The sequence below is a fragment of the Talpa europaea genome (genome assembly GCF_964194135.1).
Source record: "Talpa europaea genome assembly, chromosome: 15".
Taxonomy (NCBI): Eukaryota; Metazoa; Chordata; class Mammalia; order Eulipotyphla; family Talpidae; genus Talpa; species Talpa europaea.
In genome coordinates, this window is record NC_140083.1 from 62,272,920 (window position 1) to 62,286,035 (window position 13,116).

At 46.6% G+C, this 13,116-nt stretch overlaps 1 protein-coding gene across 1 annotated transcript in view; it reads right to left on the reverse strand.

The window, feature by feature from the left end:
• Window positions 1-788: 788 nt before the first annotated feature.
• The window catches only part of FAM234B (family with sequence similarity 234 member B), a gene marked incomplete at both ends in the record, with an annotated part of 32,398 nt that continues 20,070 nt past the window's right edge, over window positions 789-13,116 (reverse strand). The window contains 7 exons of the mRNA XM_084256024.1: window positions 789-1,024; window positions 2,471-2,588; window positions 4,890-5,045; window positions 8,287-8,368; window positions 8,538-8,681; window positions 10,776-10,917; window positions 11,249-11,396. Coding sequence (XP_084112150.1) covers window positions 789-1,024; window positions 2,471-2,588; window positions 4,890-5,045; window positions 8,287-8,368; window positions 8,538-8,681; window positions 10,776-10,917; window positions 11,249-11,396 — 1,026 coding nt within the window. The remainder of the gene's footprint in view (window positions 1,025-2,470; window positions 2,589-4,889; window positions 5,046-8,286; window positions 8,369-8,537; window positions 8,682-10,775; window positions 10,918-11,248; window positions 11,397-13,116) is intronic.

Below are 13,116 nucleotides of genomic sequence, written 5' to 3' on the forward strand. Positions count from 1 at the left end.
ATTAGACACACCAAATTTAAACACTTATTCACATTTCCAAACTATCCACAGAGTGCCTACAGGGAGGTTAGTGCGGGGAGACCAGAAAGGTAGGTGAGATAGCCAAGCCAAATGGACTGCACTGTCATGAGTGGAGAACTCCCGGGCACTTTCCCAAGCACCTCGCAGCGATCCGCAGAGGTGGTGGACGAGGCTGCTGCAGGCTTCCTTCTCTCCAAAGAGACGGCAGAGAGACACCATTCTTCCATTCACTTCTTCTGAAACTGAAGAATCTATCAGACTAGATCTAGGGGGAAATGTGCTGCTATCAGTGACTTTAATTCTTTTCACGGTAGAGAAACATCTAGAGAAACCCAAAGGTCAGAATATTCCTTCTGGCTAGCCCCTCTATTCCTAAGTGTCCTTCTGGAAACACCCAAAGACTTTCCATGATAAGCTCCTGAACAGTATGGGGTGGTCATAGCACCCAAGCAAGGCAATTCTTTATGTAACAGCAGCCAACTTGCATGATATTAGCATCACTAGGCCCCACCCAGAAAATACAGCAGCATCTGCCCTCCTCAGTTGCTGTGACAATAAAAACCATGACCCCTCCCCCCATTTCCATATGTACCCAAGAAAGAAGATATGTTCCCAGCTGAAAATAACTGAGGTTCAACTTCTCAGTGGTCATGAAGCCCCCCTAGCAAACACTGCTGATCCTAAGCACCCACAAACCCTCTTCCTAAAGAGCAAAGTCAGAGTTGGTGGGATGTGTCCTAAACCCTCAGCAGGAACCCATCGCTCATTCAGAAGGTCCTCACCTGGTAGGGAAAATCAACAAACTTTATCCTGGAGAGGAATCTCCGCAGCTCCCCACGGCCAATTTTGGGGGTGGCCTCCTTTAGCTGGACCACTTGGCCCTCCATCAGTGCCCACCGCAGACTAAGCTTGCTGACCACCAGGGGCGCTGGATGGCCTTCGGAGCCTGGCCCTGCTGTCCTGGTAACATAAAAGGCATCTTTCCAGAGGTCGTTAATTCCAACTGAGGAAGGATAAAAACAAGAGCAGTCAACAAGGACAGAAAACTTCCATTCACAGGAGAATGGGTTGGCTCAGCCACTACACTCATTCATTTACTCCATTAATTCCTGCAATAAGCCTACTGAGCCCCTCTCAAATGCCAGGCACTGAGCTGGGCAGTGGGTGCAGAGCAGTGACTGAGCAGTTGCCCACAGGCAGCCCATCCACCTGGGTCCCTGAAGCAATGTCTAAGGAAACCCCAAATCAAAAACAATGATGAGAATTCAGCAAAAAAGGTAGCACAGCAAACCAGAGAATCTGAACATGCTAGACTGTCAGGATATGGTGCACATAATCTATTTCCCTGGCTGGTGGTGCTCTAAGTCATCTTTAAAATAGGCATAACAGAAAAAGGTCTCAATTCTTAGTTGCCATTATTTGTGTTCACGGAACACAAATAATATTATTCCATTTTTTGTGTTCACGGAATATTCTATGCTAATACTGAAAAACAGCTCAATCAGCTAAAACCTCCCTACTCGGCTCCCACCTCAGATAAGTGTGCCTGCAGATTATAAATCAGCTCTTCTTCCCAATGTAACCCCAATAAACTAAGAGTCACGAGCTTTAACTTCCAGGTAAATGAGTTTGTAATCGGAGAGCAAGAGACTGTAGAAAGGAAATAAGGCCGCTTTGGTTGTCCCTCCCGCCAGCAGGAGCATCAGGCTCCCTCGGGCCAGCAGAGGCAGGCACCTCTGAGGAGACCATCAGATGATTCCAGACTAGTGGGCGGCAGTGGCTACGACTGTGGGGCCTGGTTTCCTGAATTACAGGTCTCTAATATGTGGTCCCAGCTTTGCTGCACCGTGTTATTTAGAGGCGTATGTGAAGTAGACGAATCCTTCCAAGATGTGCACAGTGGTTATGAGTGGTCAGATTATGGCTGAGTTTTTTTGTTCCCTTGGTTTTTCTCCTGGCTCCCACTTCCATGCAAGGGCCATGTTTACTTTTATAGTGAAAACAAAGTCTCCGCTGATCCTAAACTAACGCTCTGAGAAACGTTCTACCTCCATCATTTCCCTCAAAAGTTAATTCCAAATCCTGAGCTCCCAGAGGATGCTTTTCCAGCATCTGGCACAGGGCCTGGCATGCAGCTGATGCTCAATAAACTGAGCAAGTGCCAGCAAAGATGCCAACACTTTAGGGCCCCCTAGGAACCCGGCAGCACTTTCCCTCAGCTTTCAGCATGTTCACAGGATAGGGATCCCAAGTATGGGAGCCTGCTGCTCCCCCCAGAAGGAGCACCCCTGCAATGGCCCCGGACACCAGAGACACCAGGGATGTGCACAGGAGTGGTCCAGCACACACATGCCTCTGTCATCTGAAAGACATCCCTCCCTTGGTTGGTCACTGGCCGCCTTGCACAGCCCACTGCCCCACCCATGCCTGCCCCAGCACTGGGACTCACCCTCCGAAGCTGTGACCGTGCCCGTAGCATTAGCCAGATCCAGAAGAATGGAGGGGAAAGCTGGATGCAGGAGGTAAAGATGGTAAAATCCGGGTGGCTCGGTTCCGAGGGTGCCCGCCTGACCCTGGGAAGCAAAAAGAGCAGAGGTGAGGCTTTATCCCACACACAATAGTCCTCAGATGAGAAGCAGGGGAAGAAGTGCTGATCACCCCCTCCTCTCAGAGCTAACACCTGAGCCCAGCTCCAAGGCTGTGTGCAGCCCCACGTCAAAGAGCTCAAAAAACTACCGCCTTCAAACCACTATTGCTAGAAAATGCTCTCTACCTTTATCAAGGATTTTTAAGGACGAAAGGAGGAAAGTCTGGAGGCGAGCCCTCCCTGTGTGCTGCAAGGGGAGCACTGGACACAGGCCACCCCTGGATCAGGTGGCTTTGTGAAGACAGAACTGTATGTGTGACTGCAGTGATCAAAGGCATTTCCTCTCACTACATATTAAAGCCAATAGCAAGTCTCAGGCTAACCATGACAAAAATCTTATTTCCTAAAATGCACAGAACACTGACCAAGCAGAAGCAAATCATTAACTGCAAAATAAAAATGCCTCGGCCTGAATGTCAGAGTCAACCCGTAGACACACCCTGGAGCTGGCTGCATGTGTGACATTGAGTGGGGGTGACACTCGTGGACACACACGTGGGCTGCCACGCTGTCCGCAAGGACTGGAAATATCAGCCAGGGGTCAGGCAGTGACTCTCAAGTGGGCCCACCTGGGCCTCCCCCATGGAGGAAATGAACTCCTAAGGGATAGATATCACCCTTGCTTGCATTATCAGCACTGGAAGGTGCCCACTAAATGAAGAGAGATAGCCAGAAAGCTTGCCACTCACACCTACCACAAGTCACAAAGCTGAAGCAGGCTCTCTGCATACCACCTCAGGACCCAGAGCCAGGCCTACGGGCAGGATCTGTGCTGGAACACAGGCAAACTCCTTCCTCACTGCCAATGAATGGCACCCAAACTCCTCAGCATGGAAACCAAGTCTGACACCATCCAGCCAAATCTGGCCCCTTGCAGCCTCCTGCTAGAGTTACTGGCCCCCGACCTGTTGCTTCAGGAGGCCTGATTATTACCTAAATACGCTTCACTCTGCTCCGCTAGCCTTGGCCAGTCTAACTCCCCTCTCAGATGCCTAACTATCCTCTCCTGTCCATCTCCACACATTAAGACACCTCTCAATCTTATGTCCCTGGCTTGCACACCACCCCTTTTATGAAAAGCTCCTTCATCACCCCAGAAAACAGGGTATCTCCCTCGTCTTGTGCTGCCATTTAAACTTCATATTTGTACCTCCACTAGAGCATTTGTAACACACCTTTGCTTTGCAGTGATGTTCTTACATTTGACAGTCATGTGGTCTGGTGCAATCCCCTTATTTTATTAAATGAAAAAGCCAGGAAGTTAAATATTAGATCAACTGGCCAAGGCCACATGTCAGGACATAGCAGAGTTGGGTCTTTGATTTAGATTTTAAGTAAATCTGATCCTCAAATTGAAGGACTACTGTCGCACGCCTACTTATGAATGAAGAGCATGAGACTTGGAAAAGCTAAGTGATTTTCCAAGAGCACATGGTGGATAAATTCAGGACTTTCCCTCCTTCAGGCTCCTCTGTCATCTGGGACCATCTGTCTTCTCCACAGGACTGGTTCTGCTTCCAGTTGATTCTTAAGTTGCTACAAAGAACACTAAGTGCCTACACATAGTAGGTGTTGTCAAGATGTGTTTAATAGCACTACGTCAGAGTGGGTCTTAGTAAAACTTAGTACAAACTTCCTCCTGGGAAGGCAGCATAAGTGGCATCAGCCTCTGCAACCCCAATCAAATGCTGTGGGGAGCATAAAGACTTGGTAACACCTGCCTCTGCATATCAGACCTCCTCTCCCATGAACACCCCGGGTTAAGGCTCAACCTCGGCCTGGTAAATGGCACTCCCTGTTCTGCCATGCCTGCCCCCACCCATTTCTGCAACTTCAGTTTATTCATCTTGAAGCTCAGCCTCACACCTGCATGAAACGCTCCCGGCCCACTGCAGACCAGTCATAATTGTTTCTCTCCTCATCAGTGGCAGCACACATGAATCAGCTAAAAATATCGACCCGACATCTGGAAAGGATGTTTATCCTTTAGTGTCCCAGGGCTGCTAGCCCATGACGAGGGGCTGCGGGCAGCTCCATGCTGCAGGCCTAAAGGTCGCAGCTGGAAGCAGAGCTCAGGACCAAGCATGGTTCCTGCATGGTACTCCCAGCTTGCTCTGTTTCTACCTACAACCCCCTGGCTGGCCACATAGCCCTCCAGACCCCAGTCTGCCTGTCGCATAGCTGCCATTTGACAGTGAAGAGACCCTCCTGGCTCACTCACAGTACTGGGAGACACGGCTGACAGCCCTTCAGCCCAGAAGAGGAAGACAGACTTCCGGTCGGAGGTGACCGCTGAGGTGGTAGGGGTTTCTTTCATGTGACATGGAACACTGTAACTCCAAGCAACAGAGCCTGAGTCCCCGTCCACCACCATGATCTGCAAAAAAGAAGGCAGAGAGAATGTGAGAACAGCTCAGCTTCAGAAAGGCCACAGGCAGAAAACATACACGCACATACACAAATATTCATATAACATAGAGTAACAGATTAAGCTTTCTAGATCTGAACAAACTGGGCGTTCAAAGAACAACTCAAGAACAGGACACAATTTTCTGCAGCCTCTGTTACTGTTCATTGTTTTAAGAACTAGAGAATCTGAGTGGGAAGAGGACATGAGACATCATTTGGTCCACGTCTCATTAGACAGATGAGACTATGAAGGCTCAGAAACAGGAAGTAATGAGGTGGTTCCATGCTTATGACAGTCCTCAGAGCAATCACTATGAAGAGGGGCCCCAAAGCCAGCTGCCCAAAGCAGCACCTCACCCCTGCTCTTTCCTGCCTGCCACCACGGCAGTCACCTAAGAGATACTGATTCTGTGAATGCTAAGGCCCCTGCGCTGTGCTGAGAGGAGAGCATGTGCATTTGACTGCTGATGTCTGCACCTGTATCTATAGCTCAGGCCTGCGGCCACCTTAGATGTAAAAGAACACAGCCCTCTATTCAATCCAGTTATCCCACTTGTGGGTATTTAGCAGAAATACACAAAGAGGTATCTGCACCCCCATGTTCACTGCAGCACTATTTACTACAGCCAAGAGTTGGAAACAGCCTTAGTGCCCGCTGGCTGACGAATGGGTAAAGAAGAGGTGGTCTACATGCATAAAGGAATATTATACAGCCTGCTGTTTACAATAATATGAATGAGTCTAGAGAGCATTCTGCCACAAAAATGTGAGATGAAGAAAGACCAGACACTGTGTGGTTTCATTCATATGTGGCCCATAAAGAAACAAAACCTTGGCACTGTGAGACTGACTAATGGTTACTGCAAGGGAAAGGAAAAGGGAAAAAAGGGACAGTGGTATGGAGAAGCATAGAACTGGACTTTTAACAGTGAACTTAATTCTCAATAATGCACACCTGGAAATTGTTATAATTTCAAACACTGAATTTTTAAAAAGTAAAAATAAGAAAATGAAAGAGCACAAGTCAAAAAGGCAAAACTCACTCCTGAGTTTCATCTCTCAAAGGGTAATGAAGGAATTTGAGTGATAATCTCTGGTAGCCTTTATATTTCTTTTCATCCCAAACACCTCACACCTCATTTCTAGAGTTTCTCATTTGCCAAAATTCCCAAGAAACTCCCCCTGTATCCCTCCAGCCCCATGTCTACTTCTCTGTTCCCCAGCAGTGGAGGGGCTGCAGTGACAATCACAGCTCCCGCTCCCTCTCAGTCTCAGGTCCTGCCCTTGTCTGCCCACACTGAGACTGGCCTCACAAAAGGAGCAGGGCCACCTAAAGAGAGAAACAGGCTAGCAGGGCAAGGATCCCTGTGGTAATCCTGGGAAGCAGAGAAGTCCAGACACACAGCACCAAACATTTTATTCACACATATTCTTCACTAGACTGTCACAATATATCTATGAAGTGAGTCATTTCTGTTACCCCTGTTTTACAGAATGCAGAAACTGCTAGTAGGCAAATTTATGTAATTTGCTCAAAGTCACCAGTAATTAGGGGGCCCTGATTTAAACCCAGTTCTGAAACCCTAAGTATCTCAGCTCTTAATGAACCCACTATATACCCTTATTCCTTAACCCTCCTAAGAATGCCAATGATAATTCCAATCTTTATCTGAAATTCCTTTCAAGTACAATCTCAAGCACAATCAGATACTGCTTCTTTCGGAGAAGCAATGCTAGAAGGCTCTCCTTGAAGTGACGTTTGTTATCGGCTGTGTCCTCTCCTTGTGACCAAAAACCCCTACTGCCTCCAATCCACGTTTCCTAGCATGCCTTCAGAGCCCTCCATCAGCTTTCCCTGGTAGGAAACCCCTCAGTCCACCCTCATCAATCCTCTGCTCTCGAATTTCTGCTCCTAATCCCTGATCAATATGAAGCCTCCCTTAATCGAACCTGGGGGAAAACCAGAGTGACTCCATCTTGTACAGACGCCACTTCAAGCCTAGAACGGGTAACTTCCCTACGCTAGGAAGACAGCTGACGTTCCACTGTTTCTTTCATGTACACTAACCTGTATTCATTAATCTTAGCAGAACAGACTTTCGTGGCATTCCCCCCAGATATCTGGCATCACTAGTCTCACACAATGACCACACATACTCAGGCAGGGTATAGGAAGACCGCTGGCGGGGTGGGCGGGGTGGCTCCTGCCTCGACCCAGAAGACCTGATTGGAGCTGACAACTCCTGTATGTAAGTTGCCCTGAAACTTTAATTGTGACTACGGGTGTGCCTGCGTTGTTCTTCGGACTCAAATTACCTTCTCAATTTAGAGGCACTTACTCATTCCCACATAGCCCACTCCCTGCACTAGCCCTCACCCCATCCATTACAGAGGTCAGCCCGCCAGGTGCAGCAGTGTGCACGCAGGAGCCACGTGACCAGGAGCCACACAAGCTGGCCTGACTTCACAGATGCTGTGTCTCTGCGGACGGCCCCTGTGCAGCCAGCACGGGACTTGCACACATCAGAGGCAAGGACCGAGAGCTGCGTTCACTCTCAGGGGACAGTGTGCAATAGATAAATACATATTTCACCATACAAACTAAGAACCTGAGTCAATTATTACAAAAGGAATTTAAAAAACTGCCTGTAATATCAAGGGAACGAAAACTGCTCTCCAATCATTATATTCTTACAATATGTGACCTCATGTAGAATTAGAAAGGCCTCTTCAGCAGCTTGGGAACCCTCTATACCCACCTAGCTCTGGGCTCTGGTCTTGCTGTCCTGCCTCTTCTGCATATAAATACAACTCCATCCACTCGTTTTTCCGAGCTTCAAAAAGGCTTCCACAACAATCCAGCTACCCTAGATAACCCACCTTCTCTGAAATCTTAAGTTCCCAAGAATTACATTTATTTATACCCACCATTTCCCACCAAGGGACTTCAGAGGCTCCGAATGCCTCACTGTGAGTTAGAAATCCAGAATGAACTCCTAGTTGGGAAGGACGTTAGCTAGAAAAGCCTCCAGTGCTATAGTCGTAGCACTGAATGGTGAGTTTACATTCTCCCCATTCTGCCAGAGTTGGAGTACTTTAAAGGAAGAAACTATATTTTAGATTCTTATTTCCTACAGCACCTGGCACAGGCTGGGTACAAAGCATCTATCCACTTTTTGTTCTGATAGATTTGAGCCCCCAAGTTTTACCTTTTTCATCCCAACTCCATCCTGGATCTGCAGAAGGAAGTCTAACGTCTGATCATCCGTGAAATACCCAGGAGTAGGCTGGCTGCGAGTGAGGCAAAGGAAGCAAGTGAGGTGAGAAAGAATAGGAGCATAAGGGGCTCCCCCGCCATTCTCGTGGACAGGCCCCAAGTATCAAGTGATTATTTGGGGCAATTTTTAGACATAGGGCAGGGGCTCAAAACAGCAATTGTGAGGAGGAGTACACTACAAACCTGTGCAGGCCTTGAAGACTCAATGTCCAACAAGGTGTGAGATTCTGCCCCCGGAGCAAGACCAGGCTTTGCGTGGTTGTAATCAGGAGGTTGCTGCAGTTGGAATCTGGCGCCTTCACCATCTGGAGTAGCTCAACACCGTCACTGATCAAAGGAGACCCCAGTGTTAGTCCCTAGTGTGGATGAGATTCCTCACCCATGTCTGTATATACTTGTTTTTCTTTTTCACTATTATGTACTTAATATTTAGAATTTAACAGGTACTCAAGAGCACTTAGTGAAGGAGTGACCTGGGTTTTGTTTAATTGTCCTTTTCCAGGGCTTTTGTGAGCTCTCCAAGCTAAATCCAGCATTCACATGTGCCTTCCCCCAGATTTCGTTTCCCACCCTGCATTCCGATCTTTTACTCTTAATTTTTTTATTAAGAATTATATCCAAATACTCTCTTCTTTTGGCCAATAGTATCATAAACTGTTCTTTTTTTTAAAAATTTGTTTTCCGGGCCTCCCCGGTGGTGGCGCAGCAGTAGAGTGCTGGGTTGCGAAGCTGCCCGTAGCCTCTGCAGCACCAGTTTAATCCCCGGCTGCTCCCCGGCCACTGGAGGAGGGTCCCACATGGCGCGCAGACCTCTCCCGCCGCCCGCTGCTCCCCTCAGCAGTGTACTTCGGTCCTTCTGCCTGCTCTGCTCCCCACTCTGGCTCTGGTGAATTCTCTCACCCTCCTGTGCTTCTGACTGTACCCAGTGCTTGTATAAATAAATAAATAAATCTTTAAAAAATAAAATAAAATAAAATCTGTTTTCCTCACCACCATCCTTTGTACCTTTTCGGCCCTTTCTCTGGCTCCTCCACCTCCTTAGGCTCTGAAACCTCACCTCACTTACTAGCATCTGCTAGTGTTTATAAGTATTTTGCTTTGATGGCTCATCGCTATGTAAATGCCCAATATTTGTCTTTGTCATTCTGATTTGCTTTGCTCCACATCATTCCCTTGAACCCTTTCATTTTGCTATAAATGGCAACATTATGTCTTTCCTTATGGCTGAGTAACATGCCACTGTGTGGCCAGACCACATCTTATTGATCCAAGCCTTTATCTGTGGGTACTTGGGTTGTTTGCAGGTTCTATGTCCTAGCTATTGGAGAAAGTCCTGCAGTAGATACTGAAAAGCAAACAATTCTTTGAGTGAATGGTTTCACGTGCCTCAAAGTGGCCGCAGCAGTTCCCATCCATGTTGGTATGTAGTTTTGTATTCTTTCCCCACCGTCTCTTATCAACTGGGATACTCTGTCTTTCCAATTGAAAAGTCTGGTTCTGGACCTTTAGAAACCAACTGTCCCTAGAAAATGCATTGCAAGTTCAAAATGAACCCACAGAAGTGCTGCAGAGCAGAGCTCTCACAGAGGGCAGTCTGGGAAAGGTAACAGAGTTGAGGACAATGGGGTAATGGCAGGGAGGGCAGATGGGGATCTGCAGGGAGGCCTGAAGGAGTCATGCCTCTTGGCATCAACTCGAGCCATACACTTCATGGAATTATTGGGTTGTCAGAAAAGTCATGACATACTTTTTCTACAATTTTTGTTGCAAAAAATGCACCATGGCTTTTCTGACAACCCAATATCTTTCTAAGACGGGGACTATTCAATCTAATATCTGTTGAATTCACCGAAGTAACATGATATTGCTTAATAAAACGCTCAACTATGATTTGTACTTCTGGTAAAAAAGAATGAAGACAATGATGACTCAGCCTGGGGTTAAATGTGTAAAATGACACACTTTTAGTAAAGAAATAAACAAGTGGGAAAAACAAAAAACCAAGGATGTTTGCCTTGTTTCTGCCAATATGATGCTTCAAACTACCAGAAAGATACAAGAGAAAATACTAACAGATACTTCAGCTTGGCTTTATAAGCAGTTATTTTAAATAAATCTATCTCCCCAAAGAAAGGTTCTCCAGTCTCATCCTGTCCTGATCTCACTTGGAACCCTAAGTAAACACCCTTCCTTACAACCTATCTGTAAAATGATCACAGGTCTCAGTCATCAACACAGATAGCAACACATTATATTACCAAGAACAGAAAATTCTCACGCCCATTAACCAGACCACACAATAGGCTATGAAGGCTAGCACTGCTTTCCCCAAACCTCACCCACATATTCACCAGCCCACCCACACTCAGACACTCCAGGGCACCAGGATCTCAGTGTGACAAGGTCAGACACCTGCCCTACCTGTAAATGTCAATGAGCTCAGACAGGTTGATGGATCTCCGCTTCTCCCATTCTGGTTCTTCTAACTGCAGAGAAGGTGGTGAGCTGTCTCGATTTTGGGCCTGAACAAAAATGTCCCGCAGGGCGACAGCTTGAATATTTCCTAGCACCACAGGAAGAACCAACACTGAGAAGCTGGATTTAACAGAACTCTCCCAGGTGAAGATCTGAGCAAGAGACAGGGAACCTGATCAGAAGGGTCCGATTCCTTCTGACTGGGGCAACCCGGAGTGAGTGGGGAAATGAGTCAGTGGACTAAACAAGGAGTCATCTCTTTGGAGAAGGCAGCAAGGGAAAGCAGAGTTAATAACCTGCAATGGGTAGGGGGAGGGAGAGGCCCCTGCCATAGAAGGTGACAAAAGGCCTGGTGTCAGCAAGTCCTATCTAACTGTACACCAATGGGGACTGGGAGCAAAGCTTGCCTTGCTTCTTACCAAAGCCAAACAGGATGTAGACAGCCCCACTGGTGGTGATGTAAACCTGAGGGCCAATCAGATTTCCCACTCCCACGATGTTGTACTTCACAGGTCGGCCCACTGGACTCCCTGTCCGGCCAGACACCAGCAGAAAGCACAGATCTGGCTGAAGACATGAAGAAAGGTAGTTGAATCAATAGAAGTCCAATCATTTCCTCATCAAATAATTTCTCCCAACAATCACTATTACTTACTAGATAGGGGTTCAGAAACACTGAACCTTCTCCCAAAGTCGAATCACAAAGCCCAACCTGCTTCCCTGGAAATAAGGAAGTGAATCAACCTTCAAATGTCCTTGTCAGACACTAGCAAAGGGCACCTTCAGGGATACCTCAGGCAGTTTCTCTGAATAGGAGTCACTGCTGAGCAGACTCCAGAAGTACAGATTTCTTGCTAGAGTTAAACAGAGGACAGCTGACCTCTGGGTCTACTTTCATCCCCAGAAATCAATGTGGGCAGCACTCTCTTATCATAGTATTAAAGGTCTGGTGTGACACTATCAACCTTACTTTCAAGCAGAGATCAGTAAACTTTGTCTGTGAAGATGGTAAATATTGTAGATTTTCCAAGCCACTCTGTGACTAGTGTGGAAGAAGCCATAAATAATACAAAAATGGATAGGCGTGATTGTGCCCAATAAAACTTTATTTATAAAAATAAACCATGGGTGAAATTTGGCCTGCAGGCCTTGTTTGCTTTAGAGCATTTTCTTTGTAGAGCTGCCAGTTGGGAAATATGGGGACTGTACTGATAGACTTACATGGGTAAAGCTTTAGATAAAGTTTATTGTCATGAGTTCCTAAGGGACATATAAAGTGGTATGTTTTTCAGTGTAGCCAGAGAAAGATGTCAACCCAGAGTGAGGTTTATAGTGGGAAGTCACTGCACTCTATTGTCCCATTCCTAGTAATCATTTTTTTTTTATTTATGCATACAAGAACTGGGGTACAGGCCAGAGGCATGGGGGGTGAGAGGATTCACTAGAGACATAGTGGGGAACAGAACAGGCAGACTGACTGAAATACACTGCTGAGGGGAGCAGCGGGCGAGGCAAGAGAGGTCTGCTATGCCATGTGGGTAGCTCCCTGGCCAGGGATGGAACTTGTGCTGCAGTGGCTGCGGATAGCTTCATAGGTTGCATCTTAACCCCTTGCACCACCAGGGAGGCCCCCTATTAATCATTCTTATCAAAGACATGAATGAGCAGAATTCAAGCTTATCACAAAGCTGAGAAGAGTAGTGAATATGTTGTATAATATACTCAAAACTGAGAACAGTCTTAGGCTAGAAGATGGGTCAAAATACAGAAGAAGAAATTAGACCACTGATTAATTGGTTATTTAAAACAATGGTGTTTTAAATGATTACAGACAGTGATTCTTGGGAAAACTACAACTTTGGCTACATCAAAAGAACTAACCTTTTCCTTACATTGACATATCTCATTACATACAAACAGAGCACTGTCTTCAGACATGGGTGAGACATTTTAAAAGACATCTGGACAAACTGGAGCACAAAGCGAAAGGAACCAAGGAGGAGAAGGGTCTGGACTTTATGGTGCATGAGGAACAGAGTAAGAAACTGAAGATTATTTATTGCTGAGAGTGAGCAACAGACTTAAAGGGACAAGGTTAATGGCTAAAGGGCTTTTATACAGAAAGAGGCTTAAATTCATTCATAGTAGCTCTGAGGGCTGAAGGGAGACTAATGAATGGAAGTGATGAGAAAGCAGATTCTCATGAATATAACAGAATTTTCTACAGCTGACCAAAAATGAACTGGGCTCACAAATGAGTGCTATTCCCATCAGCGTGAGTCCTTAA